Raw genomic sequence first — 21,819 nt, forward strand, 5'->3', positions numbered from 1 at the left:
AGAGAGCAGATTAAGGATGGAGTATGTCTTAATCCTGAATTTTCTTGATTTTTTTATTTAAAGTAAGGCTACTAATACTATAATTTTTGCACATACTGTATTTTATATCAGCATGTTTCATGGCTAGCCACCTAAGAAACGGTTTGTTCATGAAACCTTTTGAACTTGTCAGTGTAAGACAAAGACTGCTTAGTTCTGACTTGAAAAGTTACAACATTGCTGTGCACTCAAGAGCTAGAGATAATTTTCCATACTCTGCAGTAATACACACACCTACTGAGACATTGGTTTAAAAATCTGCTCTATTTTAAAATCAGGTTTTGGATCCATTCTAGTGTTTCAGGTCTCTAGATCTATAAAGATATCTTTACTTACACAGCCAGGAACAACCTCAAAACAAATTTAAAGATGGGAACTCTTTAAAGACTGCCAGATTAATCTAATGTTCTGCAGACTCACCCAGAAGGCTAGTGGTAAAATATCCCTACAGTTTTTCAAATTTGTATAAAATATTTATCTCCCCAAGATTTTTAATGGCAGAATCTGCTCAAGTATTTACTTTCAGTGACCTGTATAGTTAAGGCTTACATAATTACACTATACACAATTTACTGGAAAGGCTTTAAATATTCATTGACATGTTTTAATGTAAACAAGGCACTTAGAATGCCTAGGTTTTTTTATTCCTTCAAGGTGAAGATGTCTGAAGCAGATGTTACTGCCTGGGTGTGTGTTGCTCTGCAGCAATAGGACAGTACAGGGTAATACTAAGCGGTAGAATCAGTAGCTTCTGGCCAGAGATTTTCATATCTGCAGTCAGATTTAGATATCTGACCCCAAACTAGTACTCTTTAGGAGCTAGCTCTGTGTAAGTCAACAAAGTTGCAGACATGTCAGATGAGTGAAAATCAGTGGCGAATCTGATCTTTACATTTCTGATTGACCTCATTGGCTCCCACCTGGTTTATTGGTTTATCAAGAATATCAACCAAAACAGTTGGTAACAGGAGGCACAAAGAAGTTTTTATGCATGTGCCTGTGCCACGGAGGCACCATTATGCATTGCACAGGCGTTATACCTGTTTCTGGACGCAAAGAAAACTGTTCTCTCTTTATTGTTTGTTAGGGGGATGGACAACGAAAGTATCTATTGCCAGCTCCTCCTGAAATAAAGAGGAACAAGACTTGGGGAGATGTGGCTGCCAGTGGTGGGGAGGGAGGCTAGAGAAGACAGGCAACTTCAGACGCATCAAGCATAAGAACTTCCACAATAACTCACTCCTTGTCTCCTGCCATCACTGGTTTTCCATGTCTAGTTGATTAAAATTAATTTGATTTGCATTTTCTTAAGACTGCCTATCTGGTATAATTCTATTTCATGTGCAAATGATTATGACTTTTCTATGAAGCCAGTTATTACTTATCTGTGAATTTCAAAGTCAAAGACAAATAAAAATGCCACAAAACTATTTGAGATTATTGTTCAGAAATGTTGCATTAATTTATCCACTCAATCTTGATAGCAAACAACACAAAATTATCTTTCCCTATGTATCAGTAATGAGCCTGCTTTTATTGAATCACAAATCTGATTTATTCTGCTTAAGGTTAAAGAATTTAAGCTTAAAGAATGTGTTTAACATTGTTACAGCATTTTAAAAGGCTATTCAAGGGGGGACAAACCCCAGCTCTTCTTCCTTTTAGGAATGTTGATTTTTTTTGTGATAGATAACTCAGCAGCCTTTACACTTTACACATTGCTCCCTCAAAGCAAAATAGTTAACTTCCAGATTTCTTTTATCTTGAACCTTTTACAGATGAATAAGCTAAAAAGCAATAGCTGATCAAAATAACAAAGGCTAGTAAGGTGCCTTTAGTTTCTTATGAGAGTGTCTGCAAATTCCTAGTGGAATTCCAGGCCTAGTGTTGATGGAGCTGGCTAAGGGTATCGATCGCCACTTGAATTCACTGAATAAATAATGGTTGCCATAGTTATTGAGCATTCACAACTGGTGGGGAAGCATGGAAATCTCCAAAACACCTCCTGCGATAGTTTTGCTAGAAAATTGCCCAATTAAATTCTGTTTCATATCATGAAAATTATGCTAGAAATGCAGTCTGGACTCATCGTACTAGTATTTCAAACACAACTGAGCATCTCTATTACTTATTTTAGCAGCTAAAAAGAAAAGGGCACTTATCGTATCTTATTTTGTATGACACAAAGGTTAACTGACACTGTATTTAACTGCTGTTCTAAGACATCATATACATTTAAAGCATTTTTGCTTTGTGTACCAAAGTACATATTTGGTTACAGTTTGCTCACTGAAGAAAATGACACCTCTGAATTTGGAGGAAGGATGACGTGTTTTCTCTTGTGCCCTCACTTTGCAGAACGACATGGATTAAAAGAACCAAAGAAAGTGGAAGAGCTATGCAACAAGATCACTAGCAGTTTGAAAGATCACTTAACTTTCAGTTGCCAAAATAAAGGACAACCCCTCGAGTCTGCGGAGCCTAAGGTACTGGGTGTTCTCGCTGACTTACGTTCTCTCTGCACACTGGGACTGCAGCGCATTTTTTACCTGAAACTGGAAGATTTGGTGCCTGCCCCTTCCATTATTGACAGGCTGTTTCTGGACACCTTACCCTTCTGAGTCGTCACCCTCATGAAAGGCAAATGCCCTCCAGAGCAGGCAAATGGATTGTGACTTACAGCTAATGTTTCTGCCCTCATTTAACAAGCAGCTCCAGCTCTAAAATGAGGTCTTTTCTGGCGCTTTGTCCTTACAACCTGAGGCCTAAAACTTACTGGCTTACTGTTTTGGGGTTGTGTTCTTTGTTTTCTTTTGTGTGATTTGGGGTTTTTTAAATTGCTAATATGGCACTTTTGGACAATGCTATCCCAGCAGCAGTAAAAGGTTAACATGACTGTTTTAAATCTGTTGTTTAACACCTCATTGTTTATGAGGAATAAAATTGTAGAAGCTGTGTGTTTGAAAACAAGAACAGCAAATAGTTGTTTGCCAGGGTAGTATGTGTTTTGTGACAATACCTTTAGCATACTTCCTGCATCAAGGGCACATACATCGGCACAATCTAAACAAAAGTTCACTTTTTATAACAAAGTACATTCAACCGAACATTTCATATAAATCAAATATAGCAAAATGACAATGGCTGTTAGCTCCCATGTTCAAGTGCAATTTTTTAAAGTGCTGTCTTACTAAGTCTTGTTTATTAACTAATTTATTTTAATATGAAAATAAATGGAAGAAATCAAGTGAGAAAATTACATGCACTAACTTACATGACAGAGTTTTCCAAACTTGATTCCATGTAGAATGACTTACTGACAAATGTATGTGGAAGACACAGGAACAACAGTGATTCAGTTGTTCCTTAGACAAGGAGTGACTGGAGCATACAGGGTCAGCATCAGGGATAGCTAAGTTTTAGACTTTAACATAAATAACAAGTTATTAAACAGACACAAGATGGTTTCGAAGAACAAGCAAGTCTTGTAAAATAATATGAATGTAAGTGCTAGGAAGGATATAGTGGGCTGCGTTTAAACATTCCGTGTTCGTACTCCTTTTTGTATGTTTATACTGTTGATGCCATATTAATATGAAATAATTTGTTGCATAGTGTCTTTATTTGTATAAATGTTTGTATGCATGGTATATTGTAATGGCTTTGCCTGTATTTATTGCAATGACTGCCAGCTCATGGGAGCCCTGTTACACAAAATAACTAAATGGGGTGTTCACACTGACTCAGATAAACCAGTTGAAGAATTATATACATATATATAATGTGTATATTTATATATGTATATACTATATGTGTGTGTGTGTGCGTGTGTGTGTGTGTGTCTTTTTATTAACCATTTGTATATAAAATATCTGTCAAATCGCAAGCAGAGTTATTTTACAGTTTATTTGCAGTGACTTCTAAGGCAGTACTGTTTAGCACTTTGATATTAAAATCTTGCTCCTGTTTTGCTAAATTCAAATAATATTTAAAAATGTTAGTTCTAAAAAACTTTATATGCACTGTATTAAGTCAAAATTTTGTTGGTCATTTTGCTAAGGAAATTTCTGAATGTCAACCTGATGTCACTGTATCTTTTGTTAGCTTTAAACATTCTAGCTTTTGTCTTTTTTTAAACTATGCTGTTTATATGGAAATTAAATTATACAATCAAACAGATGCCAAATGAATTGCCTAATTGCTGCAAAGGATAACCCAGATATTGAGTCACTGTACGGTTTTCAAATAGTAATCTGATATTTTATCACTTACTATGTTTGGATGTGCTTTTATGAAAAAACTATTCTTATATCAAGATTTATAGTAGTATCAATAGGGAAACAGACTTCTAGTCACTATAGTTAATATTTCTGGTTTACCTGCAGATAATATTTGAAAAAGTATTGCTTTTTGTATTGACTTTTAAGCTTATGTGCAAACATAATAGCATAATTAAATATCAGAGAAGCTAATGTTTCTTGTAGGTTGCTGTAACAAGCCTGACCAGCAAGACAAATATATTTTGACTGAATTTCAGCTTTTGTATATACTAAATATATATATATATATGCACACACACACACACATATATATACACACACACACGTGCACACACATGCACTCACACATAGGTGTGCATACAAAAACACAGACACAAAATCCAAAATTATGGTTACTTTTGTCTCCTTTTGTAAAACATGAGGCCCCTTGAGAAATCACTTTTCTCTAGGGACAAGTCCTGCAAGGTTCTGAGCACCAGATGAGGGCTTGCAATCACTTCCTGGGAGGGGGCCCTCAAAAAGAACTTTCCCACAAATCAGCATAGTATAGTAAAGTTGCTTTAGCAAGGCTTATTCATTAAGTGGAATGTGAGTGGGAGGTAGCAGGTCCAGAGCCCTATGTGAGATTTCATGTAGCCAGTCTGCTTCAGTCTTCCACAGATAGTCTTAACTGTGATTCTCTCACAAATCACGTCACCTGTGGGATCATCCTTCACGTCAACACACAGATTCATCAGCGAGTCAACCAGGGCCAGGTAGCAACAGTAAAAGAAAGAATTAACACAGATTCAATTCACTACTTTTGTTAAAGCTCTCTCATTGTGAACATGCCTTTGTATAGGCAGAATTCAGGAATATATCAGGTGTTAAGGGAGAGTGCCTTGCTTTTATTTCAGACAACAGTGTTTCAAGAGTTTCTTCACTCCTCTAACAGCAGTACTTTTTCCTTTTTTTGTAGTGTTAACCTGTGGGTTGAAAGAAATGCTCTTGTACATATACAATGTAAATTAAACTTATTAAATTGAATAACATCTTTTTCAGAGGCCCCATGTGTGTTGAGTAAGTATGCTTAATTCTATTAAAATCTGATGTGAATTTTTTTATAATTTATAAAACATTAAAAATTTGTCTACTTGAATCTTAGAAGTCGGAAAATTGGTGAAGCATGCTTAAGAACACTGGCAATTTAATGACTAGTCTTTAGCTTGTAATAACTTTTATATAAATATAGTAAGACCTGCAGAATCTCAATTAGATTTTGAGAGCTGGACCATGGCTGTCCTAGAGGTTCAACTACACAATGACCAGAGCATCTCCTCTCTGTACATCTCCTCCCTGTCAGGAAGAGGTTGTAATTAACTTGCAGATAATGACAGCCACAAGAGAGGGGTTAGCTATAGTGCTCTTTATCCCATAGTACACTATGCTGGCTAGGAAGAGGATAGGGTTCTGATCCCATCTTCTACCTCTTTGTACCAATGCATCCTGCTAAAATAACACTCCAGGTGGCATCTGCAACGTTTTTGAAATGTGCGGCCAGTTCCTCTCTTTACTGTGCCTTTGCTTTGTAGGAGGGATCACTTATCCTCTACCAAACAAAACTATTTAACTACAAATGCATTTTCTAAGCAGTTCTATGAGACATCTGCCACTATTCCAATATCTCCATAACTACTAATGGTTCCAGCACACCTCTGTGAGAGCTGTTATTCTGTTGGAAATTCTCAGCTGGAGGTTACATCAAATGATGCACTGGGGTAGGCTGCAGGGTCGGCAGCTCGTTCTTTGGAATGTGACAGAACAAAACATTGCTCAAACTCTTCCAATTCATTTGTTCTTCTTGCCTGATTTTAAAACTTAAACTACCACTCTTAAAATGCTTAATGAGAATGGCAATGAGTTTTGCGTAGTAGTACCCTATTTTGTAAAACATGCAGATCTTATGATACATCCATACCGGGATCTGAATTTCCACCCCACAAGACAAAGATTATCCTCACTAAGCTCACAAGCATTTCAATTTGTAATACTTCAGGGCCATAAATTGTGTCCTTAGGCAGGAGAACTGAGCTATGTCCTGATCTAGATCACCTGTGTTTGTACCTTTATGTGTGCCTTATGTGCTTATAAACCTAAATCACATCAATGAGAGAGTCTTCAGGGAGATGTGATGCCTGACCATTGAATTTAGCACTGGAAGTTTGGTCCGAGTCAGGAATGTGGTAGTGGATTTATCTAGTAGAGTCTGTCCTTGAACAGAGGGCTGGCACCAGAGTCCCCCAAAATGAGCAACTTTAGCTAGAGGTGAGTCAAACTTCTTTCTAGAGCTTTCCTGCCCTTACTTTTCACATTCAAGTCCATTTGTCCAAAATAAAAAGCTAAAACTTTACTTATGTTAGAGGAGAGAGGTTTACTGGTAGAAGATTAAGCACGTCTGTGACAAAAATTGGCAACACCCTCTGTGAAGCATATCTTTTGATTAATTATTTGTATTATAGCAATGCCTAGAGGCTACAACAGAGAGGAGGAGCCCATTTTGCTAGCTCCTCTAATTAGCACCTACAGGACCCACCCAGGAGAACCTTCAGTCCAAAGAGACAAGGCAGAACAAAGAGCAACAAAGAAAAAAATGTGTGACATGCCCAAGGGCATACAGCATATCGATTACAGAGCTGGGAACAAAAGGTTTTGTTTTCTGAGGTAGTGGCCAGTGAATGCTCTTATTTTGATTTCCTTTTCTTTCTCTGGGCAGTTTAGGCTTTCACTGTATCAAATTTTATGCAAACACAAAAAAAGCTTTAAAATTTTCAAAATAACCCATGTGTTCAAACTGACCTTGTTTACCCTGTCTATATGACTGTCATCCTGTCATCGATGAGACTGTTCAAAATCCTGCTCAATCTAATGTTTGGAAGTAAGCTATGATACCAACTAGATAGTGAGTATTTAGAAAAGAGATATTTAGCTGTTCTTTGTTAAATTAATAAAACTGACCATTAGGAATATTGCAAGATATGGATTAAACAACCATTACTAATGGATAAAAAGGTTTAACTTTTTAAATGACACACTATTGACATAGTAGTTGAATAACCAGGGAGTCAATTAAACAAATTCTTGACAGTTAATGGCATGAACTGTATTCCTGATCTACTTTTTTTGAGCATTACAAATATACTGATTTGTCAAATATAAGAAAAAGGAAATTTACTTACTATATGGAAACACTTTCAGCATTTTTCTTTTGTTAACAGTAGGTACCTTTACTTTTATATTCATAATACATAATGTTCTGGCTGCATTTGCATATAGAAATAATCTGGATACATGAAGTTGTAACACTGCTGTGAAAGTTAGATGAGCTCAAGATTTTGACTTGAACTCATAAAAGCAAGGATTTTCTTTAAAGAGAAGGGTGGGATTCCAGCTGTAATTAGATATTATGTATATCTCAAGATACTTATGTGTGTGTAATGGAATTATTTTAATGCAAGTGCAAGATTCTGAAGACATGAAAGAGACAAGACCATGGAAAATACCAATTTTTCCATTGTTTAGTATTTTAGATTGTTTATCATTTTTTCTTAAGAGAACACAGAACTCTGGGCTTGTTTATGTGGAATTTTATCTCAAATAAATAAATAAATAAGCTAAGTGAAATTTAAACAAAGAAATGTGTTTAAATAGCTGAAATATTTCATACAGCCCCAAGTCTTTACCCTGCTAACATGTTTAAAAAATCTCCCTCCCCAGTAACTTCCACTGTGGTCTGAAGTTCTTCTTCTCTGTGAATAAGTACTACTGTAGAATGATAGTGAATTGAAGAGATAGTCTGATACTGAGAAAACTTTCAAACATGTCAGACAGAAAATAGAAATTAAATTAACTTTTAGGGAGTCTTAATATTTATCTTCCTGTGTTTCCTAATTAATTGATTATATTGATGTTTACACAGGGATTTACTCCTTTCCAACTTTGTTTGATCCTGTGAAGAAGTCAAAATGCTGCGTTTATAGTATTGCATTGATTTCCATGGCAAGAGTTAGTGATTTCACAAACACTAATTAGAGTTGGTAACTTGGAATATATTCAGTACAGGCCCATATAATTTTCCCTCTTTTACCTAGTTCTCATTATAACTTACTTTACTGATTGACTTCATGAATTCATATGCAGTTTTTTTCCCCAAGCTCTCAAGACTCAGATAATATCTTATCTGATTCCACCTGTCTTTCTTTATTTTATGTACGCCTCCCCTCACACACAGTTAAAATATAACTGCTGTGCCTACCTGCCTTTTTGTTAAGCTCCAGTTCTTACACTTCAAATTAGTCCAATTTTCAGTACCACCAAGGTTTGGTGTTCTACCCCAGCATGTACAAAAATAGTAAATAAAGGTCCCAAGGCTYAGATACATATTCACATGAAAACATTCTGCAAGTTACCTTCAAAGGTAGAAGCAAAGTGATGCTTGAGGTGGGCTGCAATCAACATGGCCTTCTGCTCACCTAAGCTTAAATTCTGTGAACATACAAAGACCATATAAAAGATTTTTAATTAAAGCATATAAAGAATATTTGAAAACATTTAATTTACTAAGTAGTAATAAGGAGTACACTCATTATGTTTTATGGTGATCTGATTGAGTTAATGACTTACCCAGAAGCCTTTACCAAACCCAGTGTTGCTAGTGAACTTTTGAGCCTCTCTTAAAGCAGAATGTGTTAATTTGTTAACAAAAAAAGAAGACAAACTTATTGGGCATTCCCACGATAAGAAAAAGATGAGTCTAATGACCAAAGTAAAAGATATCCATTCTGAGGCTAAATTGAGACCTGTCCTAGCCAGTTGTTAATGCACCCTCCCAATAACAAAGAAGTTCAAAAAAAAACAAGTGGAGAAATTATGCCAGTATTACCTAATTTGGAAAGTAAGACAATAAATAAAACCAGCTAGAGTATAGTTATGCTCTAAGCCACTGTAAATGACTAAAAAAAATAGAAAAGTTATGGAACCATCTGAAGCCTCCTCAGTAGGCTGCAGGTGAAGTCTATTGTTTCTTTCTAATTTAGAAAGGTTTTTGTATGTTATTAGCAGAAAAACTAGTATTTGAATATCAAATTCTGAGTTTGACCACCATTTTCTTTCCATATATAATGGGAAGATAAAAAGCCTCTTAAATTAATGAAAAATGTCCCGTGACGTATCAAGGAATCAAGAGTTTCTCTTGATGGTAAATTACTGGATTTTTTAATGAGATTTAATCAAAAACAGGCAGAATTGCTGTACTTGATAATGATAACTTATTGAAATAAATAGAATAACTTGTTAAAAAGGCAAACAAAGGATTTATTTTATCAGGAAAGACATTCAAGTAAAAAGTGAAGCATCAGAAGAAATTCTGTAGTTCAACAAATGAAAAGATAAGCTAACATGAACACATAAAGAAACGATTACTGAGAAGACTTGCTGCATAAGTATACATTTTTCCTCCTGCTTTTGGAGGAAAGACTGAGCTGTGTTAGCTTGTCCAGTTTCTGAAAATACTTCCTGTTGCTGTTCACTGAAAGGGTCAGTTTTAAATGTAGCACTAATGCCTTAGAAAAATTGGAACTTGAAGCCCTCAAGTTTTGGAATTTTATTTTCATCACTTAATTTTGTTTCCCAAACCCTTAATTTCAAAGGGCCTAATCAAACTCATGGCATGGTTCTTCATAAGTTTTGTGAACTGGGCCAGAGTCAAGAATTTCCACACTGAGTAATTTTATTAGATGAAGTTTCCCCCTTGCTGTACGGAGCCTTGCAATATTCAGCACAAACATCTGCTTTTCATCTGATTTCTAAAGGAAACTCTTGTGAATTACTGGTCCTTTGAAATTAAGGAGTTTGGGAACAAATTTAAGCCATGAAAATAAAATTTCAAAGCTGGAGGGCTCTGTGTTCAAATTTTACAGAGCTGATCTCCTGAGGGAACTGCAGTGGAAAGTATTTCCAGCAACTGGGCAAACTGACACAATTCAGTCTTTTGGAAAAAAGAACCAGGACTCGATCCGTTACACATTCAGACATGGAATTACATCCATTTTTGATTATAGGCAACAGTTTTTCATCTAGAAAGTTTTAAATAAAAGACTTCTCAAAATAAGTTGTCAAGAATGGCTGAACCTGAGAGACTAAAAGAGTAGATTTCATGAACTAAAAGGAAGTCTTTAAATTCCCTTATAAAACATTAGATTTTTGGAGTAAAAAAAAATAACCCACCCCAAAACTCACTTTATTCTATTCCTCCAAAGAAGCTTCTCTGCATGAGATGGAATTTTTATTTCTGAATATAATATGCAAAGGTTATGGAATCATGCTGCTGGACTTCTAGGGGCAAAAACAATCACAGAAATCTAATAAATACAATGGGAAATGCTACCTGGTGTTAGCATTTTCCAGATCCCTGCAGAGCATTATTCTTCTTACAGCCCAGGTAAAACATGAGGCTGGTTCGGTATGGGCTACCATGTAATTTTGGCTTCCCAAATGTTGCTAGCTGAAAAAAGGCAGGCCTTCAGACAGAAGAAGTAGTCACACTATGCCTGCCTGCTTCTTCCCATTGCATGACCTTCCCTTAGGGCAGTATAAATGATTGTGTGGATGCAAGGTGAAAAGGACCAAGAAACTGATCTGGCTTAAAACTAATCTTTTTTTCCCCCCCATTCTTTTTTGACTGGCTGCAGTGCTGTGAAAACACACATATATTCTCATTTGCTGTCAGGATACTTTGGCCTAATTTTCAGATCTGCTGATACCATAATATCAAATGGGAGCAACGAGAGTAGTGGGTCCTCATTCTTTTGGACATTATTACCATTTGAATGACAATGACCTGTAGGACTCCCAATGGAAATAAGGGGCTCATTGTGCCAAGTGCTCTTCATTCCATAATTGGAGACACCCTCTGCTTCGAAGACATTTAAATGTGATGGAACAAGACAAAGAAAAAAGTGTTGTAATTCCCATGCAGATAGAGCTTTTATGCACAGAGGTATTTAGTGATTTGCCCTGTCACATGGGTACGCTGGAAAAGTCAAGAAGTGAATCTAGACTCCACCATTTAATTAAAACAAAAAACAAAAACTTTCCTCTCTTATGACATGAGTCAGCATACTTTTCCAAAATGGTGCATTCTGACTAACAGTTGTCAAACTGCTCAGGGATGCTCTAACCTGACATACTTAGTACTTTCTTCCCACAGTCCTCACAGAAGCTTACAGATGTCAGCTTCAATCAGACTCAATTGGGACTGCAAAACCCATCAGGTTCAGAGGTCTAGGATATATGTTAAGATGGTCTAGCAAGTAAATCCTCCAAAACTTATTGCATGTTCTGCACTTCAAGAGAGACACATGGGGCTGCAAAGGGCAGCATTTCTAACAGGCTGCCCTAAAATAAGAGTTTAGTAATAAATTCTTTATTGTTTTTAAACTGTCTTAGAAATTCCTAAACCCTTAGAATTATTCTGAGATGTGGCCTACTGCTTTGAATGCCAAGCTGCAGTCCCCTCTGTTGTGAAAAGCTGTCAAACTTACCCATTCAGTCAGGGAAGTCCAAACCAGACTCACTAACCTGCATGACACAAGATGTAAAACAAAGGCCGTTACTGTAATTTTCCATATAGTGATTGCTATCAGCCTAGGTGGTAAACAAAAGGAAACAGATTGTGTTTCCCTTACTTACTACTAGGGAGGTGGCTCATATGATCAGACCATTTAAAAGACTTGTTTCAAGAAATTCCGTAAGAGTAGAATAGTGGGGGAAAAAAGCATTTTTTATCAAAGACTATACATTGTGAGAAAGCTGCAGACAGTTCACAATCACAGAGGGGTTTCATTTTGTGGATTAAGATGATATAAGGACCACTGTGCTAGTTCCAAATGAGGGCCTGTCTAGCTCAGCATTCTGCCTGACAGCGGCCAGTACAAGTTGCTGAGCAGAACGTAAGGAAATGGATATGTAGCCTGGACTTGCCTTTAGTATCATGTCCCAGCGCAGCAGCTCAGAGACTACACGAGCCAGAGGCTGCATCATTGTGCTAGTAGCACCAATTGACCTAGCTCCCTGAATGTGCCTAATTTTTTTGAATGAATTCATACTTTTGGCTGCCGCAATGCAATTGGCTGTGGCACTACATTCTGCAGCTTCATTATGTGGTATATGGAAAGCTGTCTTTAGTTCATTTTAAATGTGCTGCCTGGTAATTTCATTGGGTGACCTCTTATTCTTGTACTGTGAGAAAGAGTCAATAAGCGATCTCTATTCACCCTAATCATAGTATTTATAATTTGACAGGTCTCTGTCCTCCCCACCTGCTCCATCATCTCTTTTGCAGGCTGAAGATTGCTTGGGTTATTTGCTCTCTCATTGTATGGAATTCACTTCAACCCTTCGACCATCTCTGAAGCCCTCTCTGCCTCTCTTTCTCACTCCACTCCATTTTTTTGAGATGAAACGACCAGAAGTGCCCATAGCATTCAGGCTGTGGGTGTACTATGGACTTACAAATGTCATTATAAGGTTGTAGCTCTATTCTCTCTTTCTTACCGCTTCATTTGAATCTTCGGCAGCTGCTGAACCCTGCACTAATGTATTCTGAGAACTATTTATGCTGACTCCAAAGTCTCTTATGAGTCTTGATAGATAATTTAGAGCCCATTGCTGCATATGTATAGTTGCGCATTATCGACACATAGTTACTTATTGTAATTACATATTATACATATACATCTTTCTTATGTGAGTTACCTTGTGTTTATCCACACTGAATTGCATCAGTCATTTTCTGGCCTGGCCACTGGGTTTTGCAAGATCCTTCAGCAACTCTACACTGACATCTTCAGATGTAACTTCAAAATCATTTTGTATCATCAGCAACCTCTATAACATCACTGTTCAGCTCCTTTTCCATAATATTCCTTCATGTTCTGTTCAGAATGGGCCCAACACAATACCTTGTGGGGGGATTTCCTCAGAAAATCCCCCCTTTTCAAGGTGAAAACTGATTATATATTCCTATGCTTCATTTTGAGTTTTTCATCAGTTTTTAGTTTGAAAAAAGACTCTCCTTCTTCTGTGTTTTTTTCAAACTTTTGTTGAGAAAGCTTGTCAAAAGGGTTTGAAAATCTAAGCACACTATATCGCCCACATTACTATTCTCCACACGCTCAGTGACTCCCTCCAGTAAGTCTAATAAACTTGTGAAGTAAGACTTTCCTCGACATTAGTTCCCCAATATCAATGTGTCAATGAATTTAAACCTTTATTAAGATCTCTGCTAATTTGCCTGGTACTGGATTCAAGATACTTATTTGTAGCTGTCCAGATCTTCCTGGAAGCCATTTTTAGTTTCATATGTGACATCCAACATCCTAACTGATAAAGAGACAATCACTGGAGCCTTAGAATATGCTTACAAAACATCTCATAGTCATCATGCAATCATAAGATCCCATAGATCTTGCCTCATTTTATTAGAATTTCTAGAAACAATAAATAATACTTTTTAAACACAGAGCATCTTGCATCCAAAGCAGACAAGATAGTTACTGGACATCACTCAGAAAGTAATGAAGACCTGCCTATTTTGCTACCAGTAATCATGACCCCCTTGCATTTACTTCATATACATTGAATGTAATACCAAATAGTTATACACATACTTAGAAATAAAAAGGGACAATTTGTCTAAGCTTAAAAAACTGTTGCCATAACAGGCTAGGAAAATCAATTTAGTGTGGGAGATATTAATAGGAATTGGAAATTGTTCAAGAACGTTCTACTGGGTATTAAAAAAATCATGCCGAGGAAGAAGGAATATGTGAAGTATAGAAGATGCAGAAATGCTAGTTAAACATTAGCAATCAAAATATAAAGGATGCAAAAGAAGTAGATAACAGCAGTAAACTGCAAATTTTAAAAATGTATCCTACTGAAAACAGTAATATAAGGAAGGAAACAAGAGAAACACATTAGGATAAAAATATTTCTGCGCCATATATTGATCCATTGCTAGAAAAAAGCATTACAATTTTAAACAGAGGCTCAGAAAAGACAGCTGCTATTTTCCTTCTGATTTCAGAATGAAGGAGGAAAATAAATCTATCTAGTAAAATGTTGTAGATGCAACAGAATGAGTAAAGATGTCATGCAGAATCAGCTGAAATTACACACATACAAATCAAGCAGCCTAGAGGGACACAAGCATCATGGAAAACTATAAAAAATTTTGAAGAACTTTAATGGCCAGTATATTCCAAATATTAAGAAACAGTAGAGAGATGATCCAGGAAAACATAGACCTGTTAGTCAGATGCTGAATATGGACAAATAATGAGATGATTCATTTAAGAGCCCATCCATAATAGAATCGAATGCTTCAGGTACAGTTAATGACAATCAATACAATTTCATGGAAAGCAGGTCTTGTAAAACAAACCTTCTTTCTTTTATTTTCTTCAGTTTTCTTTTTGTTCACAGCTGTTTGCCAGGTTCACAAAGACAACTGTGTTCATACAGTATATTCACAGGCCTATGTCTTGAAGTCCTTTGAGTACGGAACATAATTTTAAACATCATACAATATGGACCAAAAAGGATACAAACAGGGAATTGGTTCTTATCAGTCTACTAATGAATGATTTTGTCAATGCTACACAGTTTCTGCTGATTAATTTTGCAGAGGATACAAAAACAATTGGGATGGTAAACAACGAAAACAGGTGATGCAGAGAATGATCTGAATTACCTGATTAAAAGAGCATATTAAAAATTGTCAGGAGATGTGAGGACATACATCAGGGAGTAAGAAATACAGTCTTACAGGATGGAAGGCTGGCCTTAGAGCGGGGACTCAAAGAAGAACTCGTGGATCGTCATAAGCTAAGCTGAAACTAGCGTAGCTAGTTACTTCCCAACTGTTGAAGGGGATGTAAGACTGGATGGAGCCAAGCAACTTAGGCCTGGCAGACTGAAACACTCCAGGAAGTCTTAAGTTGTGGGGTTCAGTGCAGAGATGAGTTTTCATGATCTTTATGACAAGAACTGCCTAAATTGATTAACAGTTCTTTCTGGCTTTGAATGAGAGGGAACTATATTTTCCTGACAACTTTCTACATTGACCTACAAACATCATCCAGATCCAGGAATGGCACTCAATATGTGACTGTGTCCTGAGTTTCTGCACGTGTCAATGACTAGCCAAAATTTAGAACACAATAAATGATGCAAAAACAATACGAAATGGTATTCAGATTCTGAATATACCTTTCACTGGTCAACTTCATGTTCCTCTTTATTTGTTACCTCTGATTTTTATTGGCATAAATGTGTTGGGAATGGCCATCTTCAGCTGAATTCTCAGATGCAAACGTGACTATTCATGCATAATTAAGAATATGTTCTAGTCACTAATCATTAGTAATCATGCTCTAACTCTCTATCCAAACTCCAGTATTCAACTATGGAGCAGAAAAATTACAATGCATTTTAAGTGACCAAACATACTTCACAAGTAGCAAATAGTCAAAGTGAACAACTCACAGGCATAGACAGAAAATTCTTCTTCTAAATCTTTAGGTGAGGACTCTGAAAATCAATCTACTCTCAGAAATCAAGATCAGTTGAATGATTTCTGAACAGGAAAACAGTTAAAATTATCCTGTAATTTATTTACAATGAATAATTCATCCAGTCTTACTAACATCCATATCAAGATTGCCACAGCTATCTGCATCATTGACTCAGCCAACTATTATATATTCATGCACCAATAGAGGTATCTCTTTACATACCATCTTGATAAAGATTTAATGCAAACAGGCAAGACCTGATCCTTCTTCTGGAGCAAATCGCTGTCTCCATTAATTTAATAGAGCTACTCCAATTTCATCAGCTCAAAATATAGACCTGAACAATATGTCAATAGTCACAGTAATAATAATATATTATGGATTTTGAGTTTTCTGCAGGAGATAGCTGTATTAGCTTCTAATAGGTATACCTTTACATATAGCTTTTATATACAGTTATCCAGGTTACTGTACACATTTATGTTCTGATTTCTGCAATGTTTCCTGCTGTTTGCTCTAAGTCTTCTTTGATTTTGTTCCCATTGCTTCCACACAGGCCTCTGTTCAGTGACTTTTCTCTTGTGCTACTTCATCTTTCCAGTAGTTCCCCAGCTACTTGAGCACATAGCTTTCATCTTGATTTCACTGCCAGTTGTCTGTATCTGGAGATTCAGCATGAGTTGAATGTTAGCACACACTGATATTTTTGTTTCCTAGGATTATCTCATGCTAGTCTGCACCCTGTGTTACTCATGACATGTTTCCCCTCATGTCTGTCACCTTCATCTGCACCCTGTGTTACTCATGACCTATTTCCCCTCATGTCTATCACCTTTCTCTTCTACACTTGTAACTTCTTGATGTTTCTGCTCTACCCTGTATCCCTCTGTGGGTAATCCAGTCTTGCTTGGGATTCTTGGATGGATGTAGACCTATAGACCACATATAACTTTGGTAAGGACAGCACCATTCTGCTTCAGAAGCACTTGGTAAAAATTGCATTAACGGTACTCCATTTTGAGCCTGTGAAGACTCAGCTAGCTAGTCTCTATGCAAGTTAATTTCTGCTACTTTTAATTTGGTGTCTCCTTTTAACTCTTGCAGATCTTTCTAACACTTATTTCATTTCCTTAGTGGAAACATATGGCAAACAGATGCCTAAGTTTGGCCCAGGCACCCACCTCTTCTTCCAGATTTTTTGGGATATCAGTGAAACCCTTGGAAAATTCTGAGGTTTATCTTGATATATATTGCACTTGCCATTTATCTCATGCACTACCTTTCAGTGACAGACATTCCAAACCCCATCAATTTTAGAGGTGTGTCATTTTAAAATCAAGTTTCTGTCTCTTTTTTCTTGCATGGACAGTCTTGAAAACATAAACAAAGTAACTACCAAAATTCAAAGATGGTAGCAGCTGGATATCAATCACAGGAAGCAAGAACCACCTAAAGTTCATCCTGCTTCTTCCCACTCACTTCTCAAAATTTAAAATAAATCAGCTGAGATTCATCTACAAACATCAGTTTACCCATCCTTCCCTAAGCCTTAGGTAATGCTATCTGCACAATAGACTGATCATGGCTCAGTCTGAGATAGAAGGAAAATGATTTGAAGACTTGAAAATGCTAAATCTAGCTCTGATTAAAAATTATAGACCCCCCTAAGCCTGGGATGTAGCTATTTGGCATAATTTAGATGTGTTCTGAGCTTTGGTAGCAGCCTCACTTGCTGTGACCAAGGCAGCTATTACAAGGGAGAAAGCATATGCTAAACCCTTGCTTGTCAAACAGGAAAACATGGGAGTTTTCAGTAGGGCTGTCAGCCTGTGTCATATTGCCTGTAGAAATGCTGAACAGTTTAAGCTGCTCCATTTCTGGAATATACCTCTTCCCAGGCACCAGCCTTGTTTCATACTATAACTCTTCTCTTCCCTTTCCCTTTCCTTTGTTCTACTATCCTATGGAAAGGCACTTTAAACTAATATTTCAATATTTTAAAATTCTTTCTGACTTTTTAATATGTATGTATATTTTGGAGAGAGTTTACTTTGGTAATGGGGGCTAGACATTGATATCAGCATTATTTATTAAACCTACTTTTTCACGTGGGACCTGAAAGCCAAGAAACAGCGTATCTGTTTTCCCTCTATTCTCACCCCTTCACAGGATTCATTCATTCCAGATACACAAAGTACTGAGCACAGAATTTGAGATGCAATTCTTTGTTGAGAAAAGAGAGTACTGAGAGCCAGACATATACAAGAAGGCAGATTTACTGTTATAACTGAATCTATCTACAATTATGAAGATATCAAAGATCTGTCAAGATTTATTCCAGATATCAGACATCAGAATGTAGAATTTATTCACAAAATTAAAATATTTAATTTAAAAGCTATTTAAATGAACAGCCTCTTGAATTTATTTTCATACTTTCTTCTTTCTCATTAAATACATTTTTTTAGCAAAAAGGATGAGAATGCTGCAATACAGAGTTTTCTGTATCAATATGCAGCAATAAATAAATGCTGAATTAGATAATTTTTCCTGTTTGTAAGACATGCAGTGCAAGTTTATACATAGGCTGAATGAAGTTGTTCTGAAAGGCATAGTACATAGCCTGGAAATACTCTGAGTTCTGAGGCTCTTTCAGAAGTGATTTACAGGTATCTTGTTCCATATTTTGTATCAAAATTATCTGGGAAAAAAAAAAAAGCAATTAGATCAATGCCAAACTAGTTGTCATACATGATATCCAAGGGAGGTTTATTTTTCTCCCAGAAAACTTACATCAACATGAAATGTTCCTTACAAATGAAGGATCCTTTTATGTTGTCCATAGGGAGAAAGGACTAAATAAAACAATGGTACACTAGATATCATGGGTGATTTCCAAGGGATAGTTATTTTTTCTTCCAGATAATTTATATCAACACATAATGTTTCTTACAAATGAAGGAGCCATTTTTTGCTGTCTTTACCAAGGAAGGACTAAAGAATATAGAAAATTTTATTGCACCAGTCTACCTGTGCCTTGGAGAAACATGAATGTGACAGCTGGAAAGAAGGAAAGCTCTGTAGACCTTCCAACAAAGACTTTAATTATCTATGGAGCAGTTTCTTCTCCAAACTCCAGTTGGTTAGCTCTTGCTTAGTTACAGTTGTTGCTTAGCTGTGCAACAGGGACAGCAGCTGCTCTTCATGACAGTGACCATCCTGACAGAGTTGTCTGCCTTTGGCTGAGTCCTCCTGGGAACATGAGCTGGCAGCACTGCAGAAAGCTCTCCAGCCTTCCAGCCTTTTGCGTGGAAATGGGGACAAAAACTCTCTTGCTTCATACGCTTCTCTACGACTTCAGAAGTCTCTGCAGTCCTCTCGGCACTGAATTTGTGACAAAAGTTATTCTTCATGTTTTGTGCCTCAGACTCTGATGCAGGCTGTTCAACTGTTTCCACAGTACTCTCTTGATAATATCCTTCTTAATTTGCTTCAGTGTTCCCAGTCATTGTTTTACCATTAATTATTTGTTAGCGCAATTAGCTTTAGCTGTTGGGTGCAAGCGAAGCGTTTGGTAGCTTGTCTTTAGTACCCATGCGGGGCAGCTACAGACAAAGGCGCTGGACTACACTCAGTGCAAAAGAAATCATATGTTGCCCTTTGCTAGTCAGAGCCTGCTTTACCCAGAAGCCTTTCAGCCTGTGCCAGTTTCTGTTTCACCATGTATTATGCATCCCCGCCTACAGCACCACAGGGACCACAAGAGAAATGTGACTGGAAATTATTTTGATTTCTGGTTTAATTCAACAAAACACTCATACAGGTTTCTAAAATGTAGGGACTTTTTTTTTAAGGAAAACTGATTGCCATCACACGTATTAAAAACAGCATTTAAAAGTGACTTTATATTTCAAAAGTACTAGAATATTAGCAGATACACTACGTGCATAAATGTAACATGTTTCACCTTCTCTATCTAATCTGAGAGGTTCTTATTTTCCATCCACCCATTCAGGCACACAGTTATTCATTAGGTACAAAAATGAACTGCACACCTTAAATATATTCAGATTATTGTAAAACTGCCTACACCTTGATACCAGAATTACTAAAGTAAAAATATCTGTCTCTGCCTCAAACGATAGATGATGATAATATAGAAATGTTTCTACTTCCAAAGCCTATACAAGGAGTCAGTTCTATTAAAAAATAAATTCCCACTTGAACAGTTGCTGTATTTGATACATATATTTTACAAAAAAAAAAAAAACTGTTAAAAAAGTTATTTAGCTGAAGTCAAGCATTTAGAACTTAGGAAATACATGGGCCAAGAACATTCTTCTATGCCAGAAGAAACTTATTTTTGCCTCTTCATGTGTATTAGGATACAGTCCTTAATTATATGAAAATGTGCTTTTTTTACCTCAGGAATCCCCCTTATTTATTCCGAAGAACACCTTTTTCTCTTTAAATTGTTCTACATGAGCCATCTGTACTATGAACCCCTACAACATTATTTAATATCCCCTTTGGCCTAGTTTCCTAAGCAAATGAAGCTTATGATACTATGCAATCCATCTGTCCCTCAGCTCCCCACTAATAACTTTTGAACTCACTGGGTAATTTCAACCAAATATGACAAAAAAGTAGAAGTTTGAGAGACAAAAAGCTTATTCAAGTTTCAGGAACACTGGGGAGAGGAGAAAGCCCTGTTAATGCCCCCACTAAAGTAGAGGCTGAAGCACGAACACTGTGCTAACATCTGAATTCACATAGTGCAGTCCTGAGATACAAATCCTCAGGAAAGCTGCCTTCATTCATTTTGCCATGCACAGAACTGCCTGGATCTGCCTGCCACAGCCCTTACCTAACTCCCCCTTTCTGAGCATCTACTTTCCATTTATTCTTTTGGCCCTGAAAATGCTCTGAATGTGCATTTGGTACCTTATAGCCTATGATGATGGGGATTACACTCTTTACTACTTTTTTACATAGATGAAATCTGTTTTTTTTTCTTTTTTTTTCTTCTTTTACTTGCTGTTCCCAGTCTCCTCAGCCTCTTGCTTTTGTCTGGCTCATCTTGTTTTGGCTCTACAGTTCTCCCTTGCCTTGTACACTCAGTTTGTCATTAAAAGTCCCCTTTTAAGCTGAATGTTTGGGCTGTGTAAGTTACTCTTGCAATCAGGAAGTTTGTGGTAAAATTCTACGTACAGGCTATGTGAGGGTGATTTCAGTATTAGGTGATAAAATTCCTCTTCTTTCTCTGCACACAAGTCATCCTTCAACCAATATTTCCAATAACTGCCCAGTCTCTAATACCCTTCAGTGTAGTTAAAATTGAGCTCAGTAACAGATCACAGCAATAATGCCTACAGCAGAGAAAAAAATATCAGCACACTACCCGAGGGTTCATTAGCCACCCCTGTCAAATGTGGATCTTGGACTACATGTTGTAATTTTGCTAAATACTGTCAATACTGTACATTGGCAGGAAATGGACTGAGTCTTACTGATCTTTTTATTCAAACTGTAGTTCCCTTTTCACTCATAAGACAGAGAGGTGACAGTACATGGTTGAAAAACTCTAGTGTATTCCTAATTGCCAAGCAATACTTACAAACACACATTTTCACATCAGTTTTGTTGTGGCTTTACCTTCACTTATCATCACTGCAAACAATTACTTCATGTATCAGGCAATGAAAAACTACAAATCCCTTCAGTTGCATTCACTTGGCACTACCTGTAATGTATCTCAGCAGATCTGCCTGTGTCTATCTACAGTCAACCCATCCTCTAAGAATTACCATTTCTTGGATTGGGATAGGTCCCAGTGTTAATTGCCTTGTACAGAATGACCATCTTTTTCTTTCTCTCTCACTTGTTTT

At 36.8% G+C, this 21,819-nt stretch overlaps 1 protein-coding gene across 1 annotated transcript in view; it reads left to right on the forward strand.

The window, feature by feature from the left end:
* NR4A3 (nuclear receptor subfamily 4 group A member 3) overlaps window positions 1–4,570 on the forward strand; it is a 28,998-nt gene extending 24,428 nt beyond the window's left edge. Inside the window, exon 8 of the mRNA XM_026084365.1 lies at window positions 2,398–4,570. Coding sequence (XP_025940150.1) covers window positions 2,398–2,660 — 263 coding nt within the window. The 3' untranslated portion in view covers window positions 2,661–4,570. The remainder of the gene's footprint in view (window positions 1–2,397) is intronic.
* Window positions 4,571–21,819: the final 17,249 nt, after the last annotated feature.

This window comes from Apteryx rowi, unplaced genomic scaffold (genome assembly GCF_003343035.1).
Source record: "Apteryx rowi isolate R43461 unplaced genomic scaffold, aptRow1 scaffold_637, whole genome shotgun sequence".
Lineage (NCBI taxonomy): Eukaryota > Metazoa > Chordata > Aves > Apterygiformes > Apterygidae > Apteryx > Apteryx rowi.